We start from the raw sequence: 23,463 nt of genomic DNA, 5'->3' as shown, positions 1-23,463 counted from the left end.
CCAGAGGTTGTCGGGGGACTCAGGACAGAAACTTTCTCACTGCTTCACACAATTAGCTTCCGGGCATTCAGGTATAATTTATATTCCGGGCATTCCAAGGCAAAACAGAGACCAGAATCCCAGGAAAGACGCTCTCTGTCCTGCATTCTTCAGTTTTGGACCACCCCGAGGTGAACGCCTGCACCTCATAACCTCCCTTTGACCGCCCATCCCCGGCTCACCCGACGCCTTCCCAGCGTCCCCAGCGTTTTCCCGGCGGAGGTTCTTGTCCCCGGCTGGTCTTCATCTGCGCACGCGCATAGTGCCTCCTGGGGCAGGCTTACGGTTTCCTTCCCCCTTCTTAGAACTACATTTCCCAGTAGGTACCGAAAATTTTGAGCTGCAAAGTGGTACGAAGAGTCGGGAGGGTCAATCTATGCCGGATATTGGCTTCGCGCCAGAGAAGCTAGTTCATTTTTGGTCAAAGTAGCCTCCGCCTTCCTAGGGAAAGAAAACTAGCTGGGCGGAGCCACAGACTTAAAAGCCGAGTGCAGGCGCAGCAGACCTGTTGTTTGGACCCCGAGCGGCGCAATGTGGTTTACGCTGGTGTTGCTGGTGGGCCTCCTGCTTGTTGTCCTCTACAAAGTTTATCTGGGACTGTTCGGTGGACGCTCCCCTAACCCCTTCTTTGAGGACGTCAAGCGGCCACCTGCTCCCCTTGTGACCGACAAGAATGCCAGGAAGAAGGTTCTCAAACAAGGTCAGAGATGGGAACCCTGAGGTCTGGGCCTTCTAGCGAGTTTGCTTTCCCACTTCTATAGAGCGAGCTGCTGCCTGACCTGGGCCTCAGTTTCCCCAAAAGTAAGGTGTTCCAGCAGACTTCCTCACCCGGAGGCGTCCGGTTTTTGCGCCTCCATGTCTAGAGCGTTTACCCTGGCAGTCCCAGGACAGTTGACCCAAGGTCTTGGCGCAGCGCGGTCCTAGACTTGCCAGTTGGAATCGCTTCTGCTCACAGGAATAGAGACCTTTCCCCAACTTGGTTCTAGGACGGTTTTTTCCTGCACCCTTGGGGGCGTTGGATAGCAGCACAGGAGTCTTTCCCAACCTATGTAGGAGCTTGAGTCATGCCAGTCAAGGCATTGAGCAGTTTAAGAAGTGTGGTCCCAACTCAGGATTGATTCTAAAACTTGGGAGAGGTTCAACAGGGTGCCTCAGGCTCCAGTCCTCTCCCACCAACCAGCTATCCCCCCACTGTCATCGTTAGAACACACCGTGGGGCTCCTTTCAAGATTGAAAGAGCTCTGCTGCTTAAAACAAAAAACAACAAAAATTGGATCCCCCCATGTGATCGCTAGCGTCCTTCTCAATTATAAATTTTTTTTCTATGTGACATAGAAATAATACTATTCTATGTGAAAGGATTAATAGTTTGAGCTTCAGAGATCAGTTTTAGCTTGGACTCTCACTCTAATTCACAGCATAACCATTGGCAAGTCACTTCTGTCTGTCGGAGTGATCTAAAAACCAGATGACTAGTTTAACTGTTTGGTTGTGACCTGTCAGTGAGTTATAAAATGAATTTAATAGGGTGCAATTAGAGTTTTGTTTTGATTTTTTCTTTCTTTCCTTCTCTCTCTCTCTCGCTCTCTCTGTCTCTCTCTCTTCTTTCCTTCCTTCCTTCCTCTCCATCTTTCTTTCTCTTTTGTTTTGTTTTTGAGACAGTCTCACTATGTAGCCCAGGCTGGCCTTAAACTTATGGCAATCCTCCAGCCTCAGCCTCTCAGAGTGCTGCAATTTCAGGTGTGCATCACCATGCCTAGCTAAATTGGCTTTTTAAAATGCAGTAGTGATGCACGCCTGTAATCCCAGCTACTCAGAAGGCTGAGGCAGGAAGATCACACATTCAGGGCCAGCCTGGCAACTTGTTGGGCCCCTGTGTCAAAAAAACAGTGTGTGGGCCAGGGATTTAGCTCAGTGGTTCTGGCACCTGCCTCACAAGCGCAAGGACCAGAGTTCAATCCCCGGTACCAAAAAAAAGAAGAGTGTGAGTGTTGGAGATGTAGCTCAGTGCTAGAGTGTTCATGGTCTAATCTTCAATACTGCAAAAGTATGTGGGGGGTATCAGAGATATCAGAGTGCATCATATATAGATTTATTAAGTATTTATTGTCCTATATATACAAACACACTGTAGGAGATGATATAAAATATATTTTTCAGTATGGTTTTTTTTAAAAAAAACATATGAAAAGTAAAGTTTGCCAGTTCTTTCATCACTTGAGCATTTCCAAGACTCCGTTCTGGGGCAGTGATGTTTAAAGAACAGACCTTGTATTGGAAGTGTGTGTATAGCAGCGTGTGCTGCCAGGTTTCCTCTGTTAAAGTGACCCCATTCCACTTCTGGATGAGAAGGGCGGTGCCGGGACTTCTCTATCTTGCCCAAGCCTCTGTACCACACAACCCAGCTGCTCCCATGGTACCTGCAGATCCTGCATCTTCCAGAGAAATTCAGCTTGAGAATGTCCAGCTCTCAGTGCTGCCAGCCTGCCCCTTGGCCTTGTTCCTCTGCCCTGATTCTTTTTTTTTTTTTTCTTCCTTGGCTGGCTTTCTGTGTGTGCTGTTAGGATTCTCCACCTGTACTGTTGTCCTCTCTTTCTGTTTCTATCATAGCTTCCTGGTTCCTACTTTTGTTGAAAGCAGTGAAAATCCCCCAGCGGTAGTGGCTTTGGTTCAGTCAATTCACACCAAACCAAATTACTGTTTAATATCGACCTGGCTCCCAGGTGAAAACGTTGAGCCACCTCACTTAAGAGCACCTCACTAAACCACTCTAGAGGTTTCTTGCACTGTGCAAGCTGAAGAAGGCTTTGGTTCCTTCTTTTGTTTTCTTGCCCCTGACTGAGAAACCTCCCTGTACCTCCTTCCTTCTGCTGCAGCTTTCTCAGTCAGCCGAGTGCCAGAGAAGCTCGATGTGGTGGTGATTGGCAGTGGCATCGGGGGCCTGGCTGCAGCAGTGATTCTGGCAAAAGCTGGCAAGCGAGTCCTGGTGCTGGAACAACACACCAAGGCAGGGGGCTGTTGTCACACCTTTGGAGAAAATGGCCTTGAATTTGACACAGGTAAGGCTTGTGTGGAAAAGCTTTGGGAGTGTGGCTGTATTTTTATTTCATTTTTTTCTCTCAGTACTGGTACCGGAGATCAAACTTAGGACCTTGTACTCGTGAGGCAGGCGTGGTGCCACTGAGCTAAATTCCCAGCCTGGCATGGCTCTATCTTTAAGGGACTTGGAGCAGCCACTGTGGGGTGATTCTGGGCATTTCTGATGGTTTGGAAGTGCCATCTTCTCTCCCGGAATCACAGCAGTCCCTCTGGGCTAGGATCTGGGCGTCTCTGCTGACATCTCCCAAAAGGAGGGGTGGGCAATCCTCTCTGGGCACGAACTTGGCCTGAGCCAGACATCCTCTTCCACTCCTTCCTCGCCCACCTGTCCAAGCCTCAGTCTCCTTACCTCTGTGCCACTTTGTCTCCCTGCCTCCCAACAGGAATCCATTATATTGGGCGCATGAAGGAGGGCAACCTTGGCCGGTTTATCTTGGACCAGATCACCGAAGGGCAGCTGGACTGGGCTCCACTCAGCTCCCCTTTTGACATGGTGGTGCTCGAAGGGCCTAATGGCCGGAAGGAGTTCCCCATGTACAGCGGGAAGAAAGCATACATTCAGGGGCTCAAGGAGAAGTTTCCCCAGGAAGAAGCTGTTATTGACAAATACATGGAGCTGGTCAAGGTAACATGGACATAATCACAACCGCCTTTATTCCCAGCAAGGCTGAGCTGTGGAAGCAACTGCAGAGGGAGAGGCAGGGACGGAGGAGCAGTTACCTTTGTCCTCACCTCAGCCCCCACCCAAGGCTACCTTTGCCCTGCTGACCTCTCCTGCCACCTCTCTCTGTCTTCTGGAGTGCCCTTGTTCCCTCCCTGACTGGGCTGCTTTCATGTCATCTGATCATTATTTCATTTGAGACCAGACTAGGATTTTTTTTTTCAGTAGTGGGGATTGAATGCAGGGTCTCCATGCATGATAGGCAAGCACTCTTATCACTGAGCTACATCCTCAGTCCTATTGATTGATTGATTGATTGATTGACATGAGGTCTCATTAAATAGCCCAATCTGTGCTTGAATTTGTGATTCTCCTAACTCAGTCTCCCAAGTAGCTAGGATTAGGGCCAGGGATGTAGTTCAGTGATGCCACACCTTCCTGGCAAGTGCAATGTCCTGAGTTCAATCCCTGGTACCAGGAAAAAAAAATGCCAAGTAGCTGGATTACAGACGTGCATTACCATGCCTGGCCAGACTGGGACCCCACCCACCACCACCAGGGATCAAACTCAGGACCTTATGCTTGCAAGGCAGGCGTGGTGCCACTGAACTAAATCCCCAGCCCTAGACTGGGATTTTTGAAAGAAAATTTGAGCAGGGAGGGGAAGAGGGGGGAAAAAAAACATTGGGAATGCAGGGTGGGAAAAACAGTATAGATTTTAAAATAAATAAATTCAACAATGTCCAGCCTTGGGTAGGTGTTTCAGGGCATGGGCTGTTGGAATGGTGGCCCTGTCACAGCTCTTCCAGAGGTGAGGCCTGTCCCCCACAGCTTGTTTTCTTTCCAGGTGGTAGCCAATGGAGCCATTCATGCCATCATACTGAAGTTCCTCCCACTGCCTATGGCTCAGCTCCTGAGCAGGTGTGGGTTTCTGACTCACTTCTCTCCGTTCCTTCGTGCATCCACGCAGAGTCTGGCTGAGGTCCTGCAGCAGCTTGGGGCCTCGGCTGAGCTCCAGGCTGTGCTCAGCTATATCTTCCCCACTTACGGTATGTACTGGCTGCAGGCTCTGGGTGCTTCCTGGAGGCAGAAGTACTGCCCTCCCTGCTCTGTGTTTCTTCCCTCATCTGCTTGGCTAAACTCAGAGCAGAATGGACCCCAGGCCCTCTGGAGCTTGCAGATGAGAAGTCTGTCCCCTGCTGGACTCCCTGGGAGAAATTCCTTCATCAGCTCCCTGAGTGATTTTCCTGTCACCCAACCTGTGCTCCCTGGTCTTGGCAGCACGGGAGGTTCAAAAGTATATTCCACCCACTCCAAGATCTGTAAGGTACCCCGTGTGGGATGGAGATGGTTCCTCTGTTGGCCCTGGATCCTGGGCAACATTTGGATCCTGGATTGGACCCCGACTGCCCCTGTTCCAAAGGTGCCCATGCCTGCTCCTGCCCCTCATTGCCCTTCTGTCCCTTCACAGGAGTGACCCCCAGCCACAGCACCTTTGCCATGCATGCCCTGCTGGTTGACCACTACATTCAAGGCGCCTTTTACCCCCGAGGGGGTTCCAGCGAGATCGCCTTCCACACCATCCCTATAATTGAGCGGGCCGGGGGTGCAGTCCTCACAAGGGCCACTGTGCAGAGTGTGCTGCTGGACTCAGCTGGCAGAGCCTGTGGTAAGAGCCTTGTCCTGGGCTTCAAGGTTCTTGCTGGGATGAAAGAGCTCTGGGGTCTTGTGGAGGACAGGAGCTATATCCGAACCACCCTCCTCATGCCAGGGAAAGGCCTGAATCGGCCACAGAATCGGCTGAGGAGTGGTGATTAGTCTGAAGGTAGAAAGGGAAGCAGAAAGGATAATGGTCTGCATAATCCCCGAGAACAGTATTTCATCACTATGCAGTACATCAAACTATGACTGCCTCCTTACGTGAGGGGCTGTGACCTCTTTTCCTCTCTGGGTCTTAACCCATCACCGAGGCCATGTCAGTGTTTGCTCAGTGACTGAAGGAATCGGGGTGGCAGCCAGAAGTGGGGCCTGTGCTCTCCGAAGCCTGGCTTGGGTGGGTGCTGTTTCCCACATGGTCTCAGGACCCTCCACAGATGACTCCCTGAAGAGTCCTTTAAACAGAACATACCAACCAACTGAAGGCTGAGGATTTCTTAACAAAGCCTCAGGCAAGGGGCCAAGAAGATACCCCAGGAGAACAGGGTTTCTATAAACAGGAATTTGCCAGAGGACTCATTGAGGAAGAAGAGGTGGTGATGAGAGGGAAAGGAAAAAGGAGGAAAAAGGACATCGGTGTCTTTAAAGATTCCATTCATAGAAGGGACTGAGAAGTTGTGGGTGGCTGTCAGTTTCGTGAGGTTTTCTCTGATGCCCATGAGCTGCTTCTGCTTCCCGCTGCAAGGGGTTCTTGAAATGAGGTGGATGTATTATCGGTTCAACTCCATTCGAAAGATAGCCATATGTTTTCCATATGTTAGATGATAAACAACAAGGATAAAAGACAAATAAGTCCAACCTCTGTCTCAACAAGTGTCCAGTCTCCCAGGGAATCTTACTGCAAAGTGGCTGAAGGGCCACATAGCAACATATTCAAAGGGTGGAGGCGACAGAGCCATGGGACAGGGACGCCCTCCCAGGGGCAGAGGGGTTCAAGCCAGGTTAGGGTGCAGAGAGCCTGCAAGGGGATGGGGTGGGAAGAAGTTGTTCCTGGATAGCAGAACTGCATGGCAGGGGCACCGGGGTATGAAAGAGCTGAGTATTTTCAAGCAGGTGAAAATGGGAGGTTGAACCACACAAAACTGCCATTTTATAGGTCAAAGAATATCACTTGTTTGATCTGGTTCTACTTATGGTTCAGTGCACTTGCAGAAGGGTGCTTGAGGGTACTTCTCCGAAACTGCATCATGCCCAGGGTCTGTCCTGCCTGGCCATTGGCAGGGTCTATACCCATTCTGAGAAAATGCAGCATAGGCCAGGAGAGATCTGAAGGGCACAGGGGCTCTTTTCTTCCTGCTGCTCATAGAACTCAGTCAAGTTCTTGTGCCTGTAGGTGTCAGCGTGAAGAAGGGACAAGAGCTGGTGAGCATCTACTGCCCTGTGGTGATCTCCAATGCAGGACTGTTCAACACCTATGAGCACTTGCTGCCAGAGAGTGCCCACTGCCTGCCAGGTAAAGACTGGTGTGTGCTGCTTTTCTTCCACCTACCCTGCTCAGTTGGGTGATGCTGCCTCTCTTCTAGGCCACCCCTGTCCTTAGCAGGAAGGTGAGAACTGTGGTCTTTCCCATCACCTCCCAGCATTTATGATTGGGGAAACATAGGTCCACACAGGCAAACTGACTTCCCATGGATGCCCAGCTGGAAGGCAGTGCTGTCAGAACCCTGGGCTTTCAAAATCCCAGCTCTTTACACTTCCTAGGTCCAGAGGTACAGGGCTTCCAGAAAAGGCCTTACTGTAGGAGCAGCAGGCAGGTCAACCCAGAAGAACGTTGCTGAGCCATTAGTCAGGAAGTTACTTCAGGATGTTCTGTGACTTGAAGCTGCTGGTGTGATCTGAAGAAAGGAGGTTCCCGGCCAGCCAGGAGGGGACCAGTGGACCTAGGACAGATGACAGAGGAGTCCTGCTAATGGCCTCTGGTTGCAGTGGAAGGTGGAAGGGACAGAGCAGCTCAGGATGGGCTGGGATGGGCTGGATCGGTGGATTCCAGGGAGCAAGGAGAAGGAGCTGCCCCCCCTCTGGGGTGAATCTGAGGAGCCAGGGAGGGTGAGGAGCAGCATGGCTGTGTGGGGAAGTGAGGTGCTGGGTTTCCTCATGGGGGAGCGGGGGCTGGCAACTCTAATTGTCTCTAAGATAGAGGACAGTGTGTTAGCTTCCTGTTACTGTGACAAAATCTCTTGAGACACCTTCGAAAGAGGAAAGGTTTACTTTAGCTCTGAGTTTTGGAGGCTGCAGTTCACGGTCACCCAGCCCTGTGCTTTGAGGTGGGTGTGACACAGTGTATCAAAGAGCACCCGGTGAAGGGGGCCTGGTCACCTCATGGAGGTGGGAGACAAAGAGAGACGGAGAAGGGGCCAGGGTACTAATGTCCCCTTCAAGGGTATGACAACGTGACCTAACTTCCTCCCATGAGGCCCCACTCTGTCAAGTTCCATCGCTTTCCAAAGGCCTTTAGTACACAGCCTGTGGGGGACACTTACCCAAACCTTAGCAGACAGTGCCACCAAACGCCACCCTTTGTTATTATCTTTTTTTTTTTTTTTGGTACCCAGGATCAAACTTGGGACCTTGCACTTGCGAGGCAAGCAGTAGAACCACTGAGATAAATCCCCGGCCCCAAAATCCTGTGCCTCATTCTGACACCAGTGAGGCGCTTCTTTCAGATGGGTAGCCCAGCAGGGTATGGTGGGCAGCACAGGCTGGTGTGCTGCCTTTGTCCTTCTACCCATCCCTTATGTAGTAATATTTACTTACTAGATGGCTTGTGTTAAAGTTAACACTGAGATAGGCCGGGATTTGGCTCAGCAACACAAAGCCTGCCTGGTAAGCATGCGGTCCTGAGTTTGATCCCCAGTACCAAAAAAAAAAAAAAAGTTAACACTGAGAACTGGCTCTGTGATATACACCTGTAATCCCAGCACTTGGGAGGCTGAGACAGGAAGATCAATGTGAATTTGAAACCAGCCTGGGCTATGTAGTGAGATCCTGTCTCAAAAACAAAAAAAGTTAAACCAGGTGTGGTGGTGCACACCTGTAATCCCAGCACTCGGGAGGCTGAGGCAGGAGGATCACTGTGAGTTCGAGACCAGCCTGAGCTACGCAGTGAGTTCCAGGTCAGTCTCAACTACATAGTGAGACCCTGTCTCAAAAAAACAAAAAAAACAAAAACAAAAACCCCAAAACCAAAAAAAGTTAGCACTGAAATCAAGGCTTGTAAGGAACCACTTTTGTGTGTGGCCTTTGTCAGTAGGAGGTGTTATCTGCTTTTTTTTTCCTTTGAGACAGGCTCTCACTATGTATGAACTGGCCTTGAATTCACTATATAGCCTACGCTGGTCTTGAACTCACAGCAGTCCTCCTGCCTCAGCCTCCCAATTGTTGGGATTATGGGCATGCACCACCACTCCTGGCTGCTTCTAACTCAGACTTCCATTGTTTATTTGTTTGGCAGCACCAGGGATTGAACTCAGGGCCTTTGCAGGCCCCACTTCCCTTTAAAGTATTTTGAGATGGTGTCCTGCTAAGTCTCTGAGTTACACAGACTGGGCTCAAACTTGGTATCCTCCTGCCTCAGCCTCCTAGAATGCTGGAACTACAAGCCTGCACCATTGGACCCAGCTGTGACTGAAAGACCTTATTTTTATTTTTTAAAGAGATTTTTTTTTTTAAGCAAAAACATATATTGGTAAATTTTAGATATACATAATGATAACACTCATCATAGGGAATTTGCATCTGTACATGATGTATACTGCCTCTTTTTTCATTCCTCCTTCCTATATGCAAAAGCTTTGTTTCCATTTCTTCCTTCTATTTTCACTTTTTTTCTTGTCCCTTCCTTCCTTTCCTCCTCCCCCATCCCTGTTCCCCTTCCCACTTGAACACTTTTTTCCCCCATTTCCCAGTATCTTTTAGTCCTTATTTCCACTTTTGGTTTCTCACACCGGAGAAACAATGTGTTTAAACACGTGTCCAATTTATTTAACTTAAGAGTATGGTCTTGGGGTCAGGGATTTAGCTAAGTGTTGCCAGTGCCTGCCACACAAGTGTAAGGTTTTTGTTCAATCCCCAGTACCAAAACAAAACAAAACAAAAAAGCCTGTATGTTCTCAAGGTGCATCCATTTATCTAGACATGTCTCAAGCTCATCCTTCTTTATGGCAGAGTAGCACTCCATTAAAAATCCACATCGGGCCAGGGATTTAGCTCAGTGGTGCCTTGCCTGCCTCACAAGTGCAAGGTCCTGAGTTCAATACCCAGTACTGGGGGGAAAAATGACAACAAAAAACATCTTTATCAGTTCATGTGACTGAAAGACTTTAAAGAGAGTACTGAGGCAGTTGGCCTGACTGTCCTGCAGGTATGTGAGCCAGCTGTGCTAGGAGCCAGTGGGGGGTCAGGGGCTGTGTGTCATCTGTGAATAGAAAAGCTCAGAATGGAGATAACGGAGTGAGGAGAGGCGTCTAAGCCTATGTCTGACAGGAGGAGGCAAAAAAGCGGGCCTCTGCCAAGCTCATAAAGAAATGACTGTAAAAATGGCTAGGAATAGTGATGCATGCTTGTATCCCAGCTACTCAGAAGGCTGAGGCAGGAAGATGGCAAGTTCAAGGCCTGTCTGGGCAACTTAGTGAGACCCTGTCCAAGATAGAAAGATCTAGAGGTGTTGAGGCTGGGGATTTAGCTCAGTGGCACCATGCCTGCCTCACAACGCAAGGTCCTGAGTTCACCCTTGGTACCAGGAAAAAAAAAAAGATCTAGAGGTGTAGCTCAGTGCTCCCTAGGTTTCAATTTCTAGTACTAAAGGAGTGGGGAAAGGCCTGGACTCTCTCTTAGCTGCAGCTGGAGAGCACATGTCTGCCTAGGCTGTCGACGCACTCATGGTCCCGACTGCTCCACTTTGCAGGGGTGAAGGAACAGCTGGGCATGGTGCGGCCCAGTCTGGGGATGCTCTCAGTTTTCATCTGTCTGCGTGGGACCAAGGAGGACTTGGGTTTGCGGTCCACCAACTACTATGTTTATTTTGACACAGACATGGACAAAGCGTAAGCTATGTGTGTGTGTGTGTGTGTGTGTGTGTGTGTGTGTGGTGTGTGTGTTTGTTGGGCAGGGTGGCACATGGTGTGGGAGGAAGTGAGCAGCTTCCAGTGTACTCCTGAAAGGGCTTTCACACCAAGGCTGAGCCTCCGCCTCATCCCTTTGCCGAGTCCCAGGGGATGGGCCTGTCCTTGGCATTGGTGCTGGTGGCCTTCAGAAAGGCCCGGGGATGAGTAGCTCACCTTTCATCTGCAGGATGGAGCGCTACACCTCCATGCCCAGGGAGAAGGCTGTGGGACACATCCCCCTTTTCTTCATTGCCTCCCCATCAGCCAAGGACCCGACTTGGGAGGAACGCTTCCCAGGTGGGCTCAAGGTCCAGTGGGGCTGAGAGGGCCAGGGCGAGGGTCAGGCAGCAGTAACCTGGCTCTCCATCCTTAGACCGGTCCACGATGATTGTGCTGTTGCCCGCCGCCTTTGAATGGTTTGAGGAGTGGCAGGAAGAGCCAAAGGGAAAGCGGGGCAATGATTACAAGACACTCAAAGATTCTTTTGTTGAAGCTTGCATGTTGGTGGTCATGAGACTGTTCCCACAGCTAGAGGGGAAGGTACGGGTTAGAGTGTGTGGTGGGGGTGCTGACAGGCCCTTTCCTGGGGATGGGAACCAAGCCCAAGGTAACTGAATCCCAGGAAGGATGGAGCGCATCCAGGCAGAAGAGATGAGGGTCTCACCAGTCCCAACTCCTGTCCCTTTGCCTCCTCAGGTGGAGAGTGTGACCGGAGGGTCCCCACTGACCAGCCAGTTCTATCTGGCTGCTCCCCGAGGTGCCACCTATGGGGCCGACCATGACCTGGGCCGTCTGCATCCTCTTGCGATGGCCTCAATAAGGGCCCAGAGCCCCATCCCCAACCTCTACCTAACAGGTATAAGGCCCAAGGGGCCAGGATCTGAGACCGTGGGCCTCTCCAGCCCCAAGTCCTTTGTTCTCAGCCTCAGGCCCTGAGGTCTCCTGCAGCTCCATACCCCTGGTCCTCATCTGAGGCTCTCTCTGGGTGGCCCTGCCTCCCTCTCTCCATGGGGGTGACACTCATGGTCTCTGCTCTTGTCTCCTAGGCCAGGATATCTTCACCTGTGGGCTGTTAGGGGCCCTGCAAGGAGCCCTGCTGTGCAGCAGTGCCATCTTGAAGCGGAACTTATACTCAGACCTCAAGGATCTTGGCTCTAGGGTCCAGGCACAGAAGAAGCAGCAGTAGTTTGGCTAGGGATAAATCAGAGGAATTTGCACCTCTCCTAACTTAGCCATATCACTCTTCTCCATTAGATCTGTACACACAAAACACTCTGATTTGTTTCTGATTTAGGCCTAATATAAATTAGTGTTCAGCTGCAGTTTTTGCAGCTGGGACAGGTGATGATCTTTATACCTTTTACAACATGCTGTTCTGGGCTGCTGCTGTGCACACCCATGATGGCTTGTGATAAGCACACTCTGGACCCTTCCCTGTACCTCCCAGCTCTGGACAATCAAAGTGAAGCTTCCAGGGGTGTGTACAGAACCTCTGAAAGTGCTGCTCAGTGGAAGCAGGTCGGTCCAGTCCTGCCGTGAGGTTTTCTCCTCCTGTTCACCCTGAGTGCTGTATTGGATTCTAGGTTGTCACGTGAGTGGGGTGGCACCTGGCTCTTGATGTGCTGATGCCAAGACATCCTTAGCCCTGTCCTCTGGGTTATACAGGGAAGGTGATGATAGTGGCCAGGACAGACTGGCACGACTTGGCTGGGACTGATGCAGGCTGAAGGAGTGTTCCAGATCAAGGCCACAGCTTGACATCACTGAGGCGATAGTGTGCCAGACACCGGCCTGTGTCCCCTGCCTGGCCGGGAAGAGGATGGGTGAGGAGTCAGAGCCAGAACATGGAAAACCACCCATGGGTGGCATCTGCAGTTTGCTGGTACATAAGCAATCTTGAGCATCTCTTTTCCAAAATGCTTGGTATTGAAATTTGACTATTTTCAAGTCTTGAAATATTTGCCTACACATAATAAATGAGATAACTTGGGGACAGGACCCAGGTCCAAACAGAATTCATCTGTTTCATATAAACATTACTGAGAGTAATTTTAAACAATATTTAAATTATTTTGTGCATTTTGGCTGTGACCTATCAGATAAGATCATGTTGGCACTCAAAAAGCTTTGAATTTTAGAGCATTTTGACTTTTAGAGTAGGGATGTTCAAACTGGAAGATGGATGGGAAGGTGAAATAAAGGCTAAAGGTTAAGAAAATAACAACCTTATGTTGGCCTTATTTTGTATAGCACTAATAAATTAATCAATTTCATTGCTTTGATATCTGAAATTTATTTTGGTTTCTGTTCAATAACACAAAACTACAGTGACAAGGCATTTATAGAAGCTCAGTAAAACATCACATACTGAAAAATACTTATCATTAGACCACAATGCGCTTTAAAAAAATATAAAGTTAATTACGTTACAAAAAGTTGAAAATATAAAACATTGCTAAACAGTGACAATCTACTAATCAGGCAAACAAAAGAGAAGGGAAACAATTTCAACAATCAAATGTTCATTTAACATGGTCTCTCATGAGTTAAAAGAAAATCTATCAAAGAGTGTAAGGAGGCTGGCTTTGTTGGCAGTTTCCATACTATACAGCTCAGACACAAACCCTTACAGACAAGTTTCTAAATATTTAGGAAATTCACATCTAACTTGTGGATCTAGCTCAGTTGAAAGTCACTCCTGGCTTGCGACGTACAGTTAATCATTAAACCTCAAAAAATTTCTTTCCAGTATCCTTAAGCAAGCAATGCCAAACTCGACCTTCCTAGCAAGGGTTTTCAGGAAACAGCCTGATGGAGCCACAGGTTTGGTGTACAGCATACCTTCATGTTCAAACAGTTCAGAACATGTGTAAAGTGCTCTAGCTTTCATCACATCCAGAATTATGTACCAAGTTACCCTGCAAAGCAAGGACTGGAGAAGGAAATGAATATAACCATCCAGAATCTTGGAGGTACCGAGTTCTACCACTGAAGGGTTCATTAAAAACCATCATGGGGTAAAAGAATGTCAGTATATATAGTTAGTTGTTAGGTCTTTTCTGAATGGTCTTAGCCTTTCTAGATGCACTGGCCTTCAACCCCTCAGCATCCAGACGTGAACTCAAATCTACTCAGTAATCTGCAGCAAGAAAACAAAGGTCCTCTATTAACATCCATGACTTGGACAGATTCCCCTAACAAAAATTACCATTCAACCCAAGGTGGGGCAGGAGAGGCCCAGTCTTTGCAGGGAGCCTCTGTGGTTCTGAGGGCTTCCTATACACAGCTGCCCAGCCAGCCCGCCCTCATCCACACCACAGGTCTCCTTTGGTGTGAGAGTTCCTCCAGTGCACTCTCAGCACAAGCAGTGATACTTCTCAGAGGCTCAAAGGGTTGAGCCAAGTGGACTCCGTGACAGTCATGTGTCCACTTGTGGCCAACCTTTTTGGTTTTTGAAACCAATTTATCTTCCTGTTCTCCTTAAGAGCAAAAGACAACATGTATAAGGTCACACCATTGAGGTTGCCAGAAAGCTGTTTGCCCTCGTTGAAGTCCCACGAGGGCAGAAAACTCCCAACAAGCCTAAGGAATTGTCACTATGTTAGGCAGCTGTAATGGTGCTAAGGGTTGTCTCTGAAGAGCTTAGGTTTCTTGGGAAGAACAGCAGGACATCAGATACTGACTGCCCTGTTCTACTGAAGTTCCAACATGAGAGAGTGGTATCAAGAGCTATCGGAATACAACAAAATCAGCCAATCTAAAAGAAAAATATGTGAGAAAACGAAAAAATGGAAATAAAGTGTTTGTAAATGGGGAGGAGGAGGGGGTATACAACAAAATGAGCCAATCTAAAAGAAAAATATGTGAGAAAACGAAAAAATGGAAATAAAGTGTTTGTAAATGGGGAGGGGAGGAGGGGGTGAAGGGAGGGCAGGGACAAGGGGAAAAAATGAGAACCAAGACCTGTCATATAAAGGTACAAGATCCCAATAATGAATGTAACTGTACTATATACCTAAAATGTACCAATAAACTCAATGAAAAAAAGATTGAGCCAATCTTGAGGTGTGGGCAGTGAGGAAAGAATAGAAAACTTGGGATGAGTCCTAAAGAAATGGGGACTTGGGGACAACAAAAGATGAGAAAACCTAAACCACCATAGGAAGCTGGGAAATAAAGGACAGAGTCAAAGATAGACACCCAACATGAGGGACCTTTGGCTTTGTCAAAAAAAGGAAGATGTCGCTCTGCAGAGTCCTGAATACTACAGTTTGTAACTTGACTCTCTTAAGCCATGAAAGGTCCAGACAAAGGCTTCTGTCATCAGTGTTTCCAAGATTATCTTTCTCAGATGGGGGACAGGAGAACCAATTAAAGTGATTCCTGAAAAAACTATTCAGCAGAAAAGTGAAATGGCTGGAGGTGTGGGACAGGAGAAGCAAGGAAAATGGAAAGACAGATTGTAGTTGAAAATATTGGGCAGTTGAGAGGACAACAGATAAGAGTGAAATTCAATTTGTAGAGATAATAGCAGAACTATTTAGCATATCATAGGCCTGGGTTCTTTGGGAAGTAGGCCAAGGATAAAAATAGGAGTCACTTAAGAGAATGAAGAATGGATGCATTTTTTAAGAGTGAAAGGACTGGAGGCCAGGTTCTGAGAACTTCCCCTCCAGCACAGGAAAAGGCACCAGACAGTGTCAAAGACACCAAGAAAGGGAGTATCCATATGTATGGTCAGCACTGTCCAATTCTACGAAGTACAAGACCACATACTGAGAACAAGCCATGGGATCCGGTGATCTGACAAGTGCCTAACCCTTGGAAACAGAAGAAAGACAAGGACCACAGTGAAAATGTAGGAAAAGCCACAGAGAGAACTAATGGCAAAACAACACCTCTGGAGCAGGAGAATAGCGGAATGACAAAAATAGCACGGGTGGGAGCGGGGGAAATTTGGGCATGCATGAGGTCGGAGGGAAGGTGCCAGTGTAGATGGGCACACACAGAAAACACTAGAGCAGAGAAGACAGTTTGAAAAGGCAGAGAGGGGAATAAAATAATGTCCAAGGGAATGCTGGAGGAGCCTGACAGAATTCCTCTGGTTGGAAGAAAATAAAGTTAAGACTGCACAAGCAGAGGGAATGATGCCAAGGAGACTATGTACCCATTCCTCAGCTCCATCCCATGCTACTGGCCAAGAATGAAAACTTCAATTTCACACCATGGCCTGCTATCAGCCAGGTGGAAACTGAAGCAATCAGGGTGGTCTCTTCTTCAGACTGGCTTCTTCCACAGCACCATTTCCTCCCCTCCCACACTCCTGGCACATCCCTGAGATTAGCTACCGCCCTCCCTCTCCAGCCTCTCAATCCTAGGGCAGCATGACTAGAACAAACTGAAATAAAATTTCAAACCAACGTGTGACCCGAGACACTACTATACACTGGATTTTTAAAAAATTCAATGACCCTTGACATGGGATGGCACAATTTTTACTAATTACCCTTGGCATCTTAGGAGAAAGGACCATTAAGGAGATTAAGGTAAAACAGACAAAGAGTGCAGTTAGTTTCTATATATAAATCTGTTTTGTCTATTTTAGGCAATAAAGGCAAAATAGAGTTTCTGGGTAGTTGTTTCAAGAGGCCCTTGAAAGAAAAACCCAGAATGAAACCCTCTTACATGTTTTCTTTCACAGAGCATGAACTTGCTCTTTTTAAAGTTCCTATTTCAACAAGTGCAACCACATTTGTAAAAATTCTGATGGGAACAGTGGCTTCGCTTACAGAAACCTCAGGCTCAGTTTTGTGTTCAGTACTATCAAACAGAAGGGGATTCTCTTTGTCCCAAGTGATATAAAATACACTATCAGAAAAACATGGAGAACTTAGGCTAAGTGGGTTAGAGTTGCAGGCAATAAAGCACCTTTTAATCTGTTTTGGGTTGCCTCTGAAAAGTTATGTGCTCTAAGTACACCTCTGCCTTCTAGTTAGTACCTCACCGTCTACACCTTAAGAGACCTTAGGCACCTCTACTTGCAGTTTCCTCCTACATCTGCAAAGATATATAGCAAAGGGCAATGCCGTGGTCAAAGGCTAACTTACTGCCCAGCCGCAGAGCCACGCAGCCAGCACAAGGGAGGGTGAACAGCAGTGTAGCCTGCCCAGGCCTGGGGTTTCCCTTTGGTCATAGTCATGTCTCCACACGCTCCCTCAGCTCACACTTGGAGGAGGAAAGGATGGATGGAACACACCAGCATAAACACAGGGAACACAGAAGTACAATGCCACCAAAGTGCAGGTGCAAACCCAAAGCAATGGCCCCCACCTCTGCGAGACTTGCCATCAAACCCCACCAGAAGTCACATTACTTTTTTTCTTCATTTTTCTTGATTCAGAAACAAATCAGCAGGGAGGACAAAATTCTTGCAGTTACAAATCAAAGCTGAAATGAGAGCAACACAGTACATTAGTTACACTTGCCTTTTCTAGTGGAATATACCACCCTACTGCTGATCTTAGAGCAACTGCAGTTGAAGGAAAAGATTCAGAATTAAGATAATCTTCAGCAGCGCAGCACCTGCCTGGCAAGCATGAGGCCCTGAGTTTGATTTCTAGTACCAAAAACAAAACAGACAGAATTAAGGCAATTACAGTAAGACAGTAATTCATAGAAGTAAGGGCTGGGAATGCAGCTCAGTGGTAAAGAGCTTGCCTAGTATGTGTGGGGCCTTACCAAAAAGAAAAAAAAAAAACAAAAACGACTTGTTTTATCTTTATTTTTTTGGTGTTATCAGGGATTGTACCCAGGGTCTCACATATGCCAGGCGAGTATTGAGCTACATCCCCAGTCCTTTTCTTAAAATTTTTTGAGGGCCAGGGATTTAGCTCAGTGGTGCTGTCACCTGCTTTGCAAGCACAAGGACCAGAGTTCGATCCCAGTACAAAAAAAAAAATTTTTATTTTGAGACAAAGTCTCATTAAGTTGCCCAAAATGGACTCAAACATGTGATCTCCCTACTTCAGCCTCTGGAGTAGCTGAGCTTACAGGTATGCATAGTGCCAGACAATTAATGAATCTTGCAGAATGTGGTGGCAGATGCCTGTCATCCCAGAACTCAGGAGACTGAGGCAGAAAGATTACCATGAGTTTGAGACCAGCCTGGGCTACAGAGTGAAACCTGTCTTAAAAATAGAAAAAGTGCCACTGCATGCCTCACAAGCACAAGGACTCAAAGGACCCAAGTTTGAATCCCGGTACCCCCCCCACACAAAAAAGAAAAAAACATGTTAATGAGTCTTAAAAGTCAGTATGAAACAAAACATACACTTGACAGAGGAAATATAGGAATACTGGTTTCTGCTTTATACGCCCATGTAAAATTTTAAAAATATTTAAATATTTTGTTTACAATGGGGGTGGTGAATCATTATGAGGAATGAAAAAAATCCCTAATGTCAATTATCAGGGATAGTAGTGGGCTAATTATGAACTAAGTGAAGTGGCCTATTCTGTAGTTGGTATGAGTTGTACAAATGAGCTGTGTTCCCTGCAGGAAGTGTGGAACAAATCACAGCTGGCCACTGACTGTTCTTTACCAATGCCCTCTCTGCTGCTAAACAGAACTGTAGCAAGAAAGGTTCCTGCTGTCAGTAGCCCCCTGGGTGTGCAGACTTCTTCGTGAGACAGGTCCCCCATCTACCCTCTGCCCCTAGAACTCTGCTCAGCTCCTGGGGCTGTGGGGCAGAGGGCTTTTCTCCCTGACAGAGGCAGACTGGTCGCAATCAGAAAGTGCAGCTCACAGAGCCAGAGGCAGGGCCTGATCCAGGCAACAGGAGGCTTGTGTGTTTTTGGACTCACTTGGGGAGTGCAGTCTAGTACTTTGCCACCTGAAGTGTGTTTCCAGCAGTGTTTGATCTTCTGGGAGCTTCCTCAAAATGTAGATACACTGGCTCCACCCCACAGGCAGTAAATCAGATTTTACCTTTTATCCCATTTCCCAAGGTGACTCATATGCCTATTAAAAGTTTGTGACCAGCTGGTGTACAGTGAAAAGCCTAGGCCTGGGAGTCTAGGGAGTTGCTATTAAGTCCTAATTTTGAATGGAAATTCAAAAAATTAGGAAGAAAATGACAGCATTGTGGGGGACAGGCTTGTCCCTTTATCTGTAGTAAATAAAGGTCACCTCAAGTTCTAACCCTGAGGACACACATACAGTATCCTCAGTGGATGGTTCTAGTCTGCCATATGAAAAGGGTCAGGGGAACGACAGCAGCACCGTCAGCACTAGCTGCTGCCACCATGCCAAATGCCAGCCCACTGCTGTGCCTGTCTGTTGTACATCCTCCTGGGAACATGGCTCCTTCCTTACCTTTAGGTTCAAACGCTGGTAGTCACTGGCTTTTGGTCGTCGAGTGACTTTGGATCTTTTTCCTTCCAGGGCAAAAGCAATTATCTGGAAAAAGCAAAAAAGAAAGGATTGAATGATGGCTCCATAATGATACTATTTCAGTCTCTGAAATCAAAAGCAGTCATTTGGAAGTATATTTGTTAATGACCCTGGTTAACGAAAGTAGAAGACATCCAGAGAAAGGCCTAAACCTTGTATGTGTGGTGCTGGGGATCAAACTCAGGGCTGTGCACATGCTAGGCAAGTGCCCTACCAAGCAAAGGTGTAGCTCAGTGGTACAGCACTTGCCTAAAATGCTAGAGGCTTTGGGTTTAATCCTCAGCACCACACACACATAAAACTGTAATGATTTTAGGAATGAGGCCTAATCACATCAGAATGCTGCTTAGTAAGAACTGACAGATGGAGGAAAGCTGTTCTGGGCTATAGCTTGTAGAAATCTGTATGCTCTGATCCAGGATACTCAGTCAGAGATCTGCCAAGCACTCCCCAGAGAGCTTTAGCATAAGTTATTCCTTTTTTTTTTTTCAACCATCCATTAGTAATTGTTTCCTATCTAGGAATGTACTCCTTACCCCCACACTGTGCTTTTTGGTACTGGGAATCGAACTCAGGGCCTTGCACTTGCCAGGCAGGTGCTTGCTGCTGAGCAACATTCCCAGGCTGCCCCACAATGTGCTTTATCAAGTGCTTTTTTTTTTTGGTGCTGGGATTGAACCCAGGGCATTGCACCTTCTAGGCAAGTGCTCTCTACTACTGAGTTGTATCACCAGCCTATGGCTGGTTGGTTGTTTTTTTAATTTTGAGACAAGAGTCTCAAAGCTGGCCTGGGAACTTACATCTTCTTGTCTCAGCCTCCTAAATAGCTAGGACTGCAGGTGTGCCCCGCCACACCTGGCCATCAACCACACTCTTAACTTTACTACTCTCATTATAAACACTTGGACAATAAGAAAGGTACATTTTTACTACTGGTCTGCCCTCATGCTTCATAGCCACAGGTGACAGCCACCATGAACTGAATCCTCCAGCTTTAACCAAACTACTGAAACAATCTTCTAAAGTCTCAGGGCTCACAAAGAAAATGCAATCATTTAGACTGGTTGCTAAGGGACAGAATATCACTTCATACCCATGCTGCTAAAGAAATAAAAGATGCGTGAGCTACATGTGGTGGTACATGCCTGTAATCCCAGCACTCTGGGAGACTGAGGCAAGAGAAGTGCAGGTTCAAGCCCAGCCTAGGCAACCAAGCAATGTAGCAAGCCCGTCTCAAAATAAAAAATAAAAAGGGTTAAGAATGTAGCTCAGTGTGAAAGCCTGCATTCAATTCCTAGTAAGGCAAAAAAAAAAAAAAAAAATTAAAAAAAGTGGCTCTCTGGCTGGGGATATAGCTTAGTGCCACCGCACCTGCCTGGCAAGTACAAGGTCCTGAGTTCAATTTCCAGCACCAAAAAAGAAAAGAAAAGAAAAGGTTATCTATAATATCTGGGCTTTCTTCTAATTCTCACTGATTGCAGAAGAGAGACCCTGGGCTCTTTGCTGTGATACCTAACTGAAACTGATCTTTCTGCCAATACAGGTGGAAAATAGATTGGGAAAGGAAGCTAGAAATGATATGAAATGTCAGGCATGGAAAAGGGACAGTAAGACCTCCATGTATCAAGTACTCAGGTCCAATGAGGCTGTGAAGGTCCTAAATTCAAGGATTGGGGAGGAAATGCCATTTTAGGTCAGGTCATAACGATGTCCTAACTTAGCACCTAATGCAGCAACAGGTTACACGATGAAAACATGTGATTTACAAGAGTAAAGGGTCCTAGCAGGGTTTGAGGAAAAACTAGTTTGTCTTAAAATTCCCAGTGCTCACAGACAGCTGAGTGATAGACACCTGCCCGTGCCACATATTCAGGGTGGAGGAAATTCCATTCCTTTCTTTAAAGCTATGCTTGACTTACCTTCCGCTTATTGTGATAGGCAATATACAGGACAGCAATAAGAATGGCTGCAGTCACCAGATATGCAAAGAAGTGACTGCTCTCTGCATTGGTACTTCCAGGAATCTTATACAGGTCGTCCTTCTCACTATTCATGGAATCCAAAAGCGTCCCTTCCCGGTTCTCACTGGAGGAAGCCCCTGACATCTTTTCTTTCTCTTCTTCAGAGGGTGGTCCCTCTTCCGGCCCTGTATCACCTTCGTTGGCCTCCTTGGCCCCCACATCCTGAGTAGTCTCTGAAGACTTATCTCCTCCCTCCTGCCTAGGTGCAGAGAGGTCAGAGTCGACTGTCAGTTCAGTCTTCGAAGCCTGAGGTGAGGACTCTCCCTTTTCAGGTAGTTGGGTTTTGTCAATCTCGGGGGTCCCCTTAATACCAGAGGGGTTGGATATGGGCTTGGAGCCTTCTTGTGTGGACTGCTGCGCTGAGCTCAACTTGCCAGGATCTTGTTTTGTGGTCGGTGGCTGCACTTCTAACTTACTGGGGTCTTGTCCCGGGGGCTGCTGTTGCACCTCCGACCTGCCAGGATCTGGTTTCTTTGGGGCCTGCTGTTGAGCTTCCGACTTGTCAGGGTCTGGAGTCCGGGAATGCTGTCCCTCGGATTTGTCAGGGTCCGTATTCAGTGGCAGCTGCATCTTGGACCTGTCGGGGTCCGGTTTCTTAGGGGTCTGCAGTTGAGCTTCCGACTTGCTGGGGTGTGGTTTTGGGGACTGTTGGGTTTCCGACTTTTCGGGGTCTGGTTTTGGGGGCTGCTGGATTTCCGACTTGTCAGGGTCTCGTCTGGGGGACTGCGGCTGCGTCTCCGACCTGCCAGGGTCTTTCTCGGAGGGATGGCTGGACTCCGACAGAGGTCGTGGATCTTCCTCATTAGACAGCTGGATGCCGGGGGAAGGGCTGCGGTCGCCGCTGTCCGCATTAGCCTGATTTGCAGCCGCGTTCTGATTTTGGTTTGGCTGCGGTGGGGGCGACGGGGCTACGGAAATAGAAAAACTAGTAAGGCCGGGTGAGGGGCAGGCCGGGATATGAGCAGAGGACTCCTTAGAGTTGAAGAGACCGAGGGCGGGGGGCGAACTTGGGGAAGGGGAGTGGGAGCGATAGCACACGGAAGGGTGCGCACGGCAAGGAAAACGCGAGGACAGCTGGTGACTGGAAAGGTGAATGAAGGTGGTGGGCCCGGGGCCAAGAGTAGGATGGGCAGGGGGTCTTACCCGCCCCTGCGACACTCAGAAGGAGCAACGCAACCAGGAACCGCATCCTGTACAGACTGCGTTTCCTCTCTCCACTGTTTTCTCGAGAGCCGCGCGAAGGTTCTCCCCGAAGCACCGCCCCTTCCGGTGCGCGCCGCCCCGCCTCCCGCGGCGCCTGTGGGCGGGGAGTGACGCGGTGCGGGGGTCGTGGGCCCCTGTCGTATTCTTGGCAGTGCAGCTCCAATGGGCCAGCGGTCCTGGTTGTCTTCTTTCCTCGCACTTCCGGGCGGCCCACGGAGTGCGGGCCTAGCACTCGTTCCGTGTCCTCCGCCGGAAACTCGGACCTCCCTTTCCTGTGCCTTTCGCCCAGCGCTCCAAAACCCTCTGTGTTCAGGTCTTTCCCATCTAGAAACAGACCCATTGTCACTTTGCTAGCGGTAGTCTGCGTCCTGACTCTCCTCCCTCCCGACCTGACGGAAATATGTCGCCAAAGATCATTTCTAAAAAGTGCAACCTTTTTCTAATCATAAAAATCTAAGAAGACAAAGCCTTAGCCGCGACCTTCATAGTGTATTTTCTGCCTTGCAATCTTAATGGTTAAAAAATGAAAATGGAGCCCCTGGCCTCTTGCACGCTAACCACTATCTCTACCACTGAGCTACACTCATAGCCCCTCATATAGGTTTTATTTTATTTTATTTTTTTAATGTTTGTTTTCTGTTTTTTTGAGACAAAGTAATGCTCTGTAATTCAGGCTGGTCTTGAAGTCACTATGTATCCCTGTGGTCTTGAGTCCTCCTGCCTCAGCCTTCTAAGTGCTAGGCTTACAGGCATGCGTCACCACACCAAGCTCACATACAGTTTTTAAAGACATGCAATGTACTCATTTTCTCTTCCTTCTTATTTGATGTTTCTTTTTTTCTGCACATGTTCGTTTTCTCCCCAGATCGGGCACACTGAGTAGTTTTGTATCCCATCCCATTGTTTACTCCCTGGTGTGTTTAAACACTGTGTTGCTTGAAATCATTTTGGTTTTTGTTTTTTGGGTTTTGTTTTGTTTTGTGTAGACAGGATCTCACCATATAGTTGTTTGGCTCTGAACTCACTGTGTAGCCCAGGCTGACCTTGAATTCAAGGCAATCAATCCTCCTGCCTCAGCCCTCCCAAGTGCTGGATGACAGACGTGCGCCACCAAGCCCGGCTTGAAATCATTTCGTGAACATTTTGCCAGGCTGGATGTTTTGTAGACAG

At 48.0% G+C, this 23,463-nt stretch overlaps 3 protein-coding genes across 9 annotated transcripts in view; 1 reads left to right on the top strand and 2 right to left on the bottom strand.

Moving 5' to 3' along the window:
• Nucleotides 1-354, bottom strand: part of Elmod3 (ELMO domain containing 3) — a 38,212-nt gene extending 37,858 nt beyond the window's left edge. For all 7 annotated transcript variants that reach the window (XM_033765111.1, XM_033765118.1, XM_033765113.1 and 4 more), the window contains exon 1: nt 222-354. The gene's annotated coding sequence lies outside the window, so the exon portion shown is untranslated. The remainder of the gene's footprint in view (nt 1-221) is intronic.
• Nucleotides 355-448: 94 nt separating this feature from the next.
• Nucleotides 449-12,835, top strand: Retsat (retinol saturase). Its single transcript, XM_010635250.3, has 11 exons — nt 449-739; nt 2,916-3,098; nt 3,522-3,763; nt 4,647-4,848; nt 5,271-5,468; nt 6,849-6,968; nt 10,419-10,557; nt 10,805-10,914; nt 10,991-11,157; nt 11,314-11,473; nt 11,664-12,835. Exons 1-11 carry the CDS (start codon nt 571-573, stop codon nt 11,801-11,803), a joined length of 1,830 nt encoding a protein of 609 aa, XP_010633552.1. The 5' UTR covers nt 449-570; the 3' UTR covers nt 11,804-12,835.
• Nucleotides 12,836-16,621: 3,786 nt separating this feature from the next.
• On the bottom strand, nt 16,622-22,633 carry Tgoln2 (trans-golgi network protein 2). Its single transcript, XM_010635260.3, has 4 exons — nt 22,234-22,633; nt 20,989-21,998; nt 18,992-19,075; nt 16,622-17,064 (listed from the first exon to the last, which is right to left on the bottom strand). The coding sequence occupies exons 1-4, from the start codon at nt 22,631-22,633 to the stop codon at nt 17,059-17,061; spliced, it is 1,500 nt and encodes a 499-aa protein (XP_010633562.3). The 3' UTR covers nt 16,622-17,058.
• Between the last annotated feature and the right edge of the window lie 830 nt (nt 22,634-23,463).

This window comes from Fukomys damarensis, unplaced genomic scaffold (assembly GCF_012274545.1).
Source record: "Fukomys damarensis isolate Sample0158 unplaced genomic scaffold, DMR_v1.0_HiC HiC_scaffold_2, whole genome shotgun sequence".
Lineage (NCBI taxonomy): Eukaryota > Metazoa > Chordata > Mammalia > Rodentia > Bathyergidae > Fukomys > Fukomys damarensis.
Note: the sequence above shows the minus strand (reverse complement) of the source record. Positions and strands in the feature narration are given on the sequence as shown.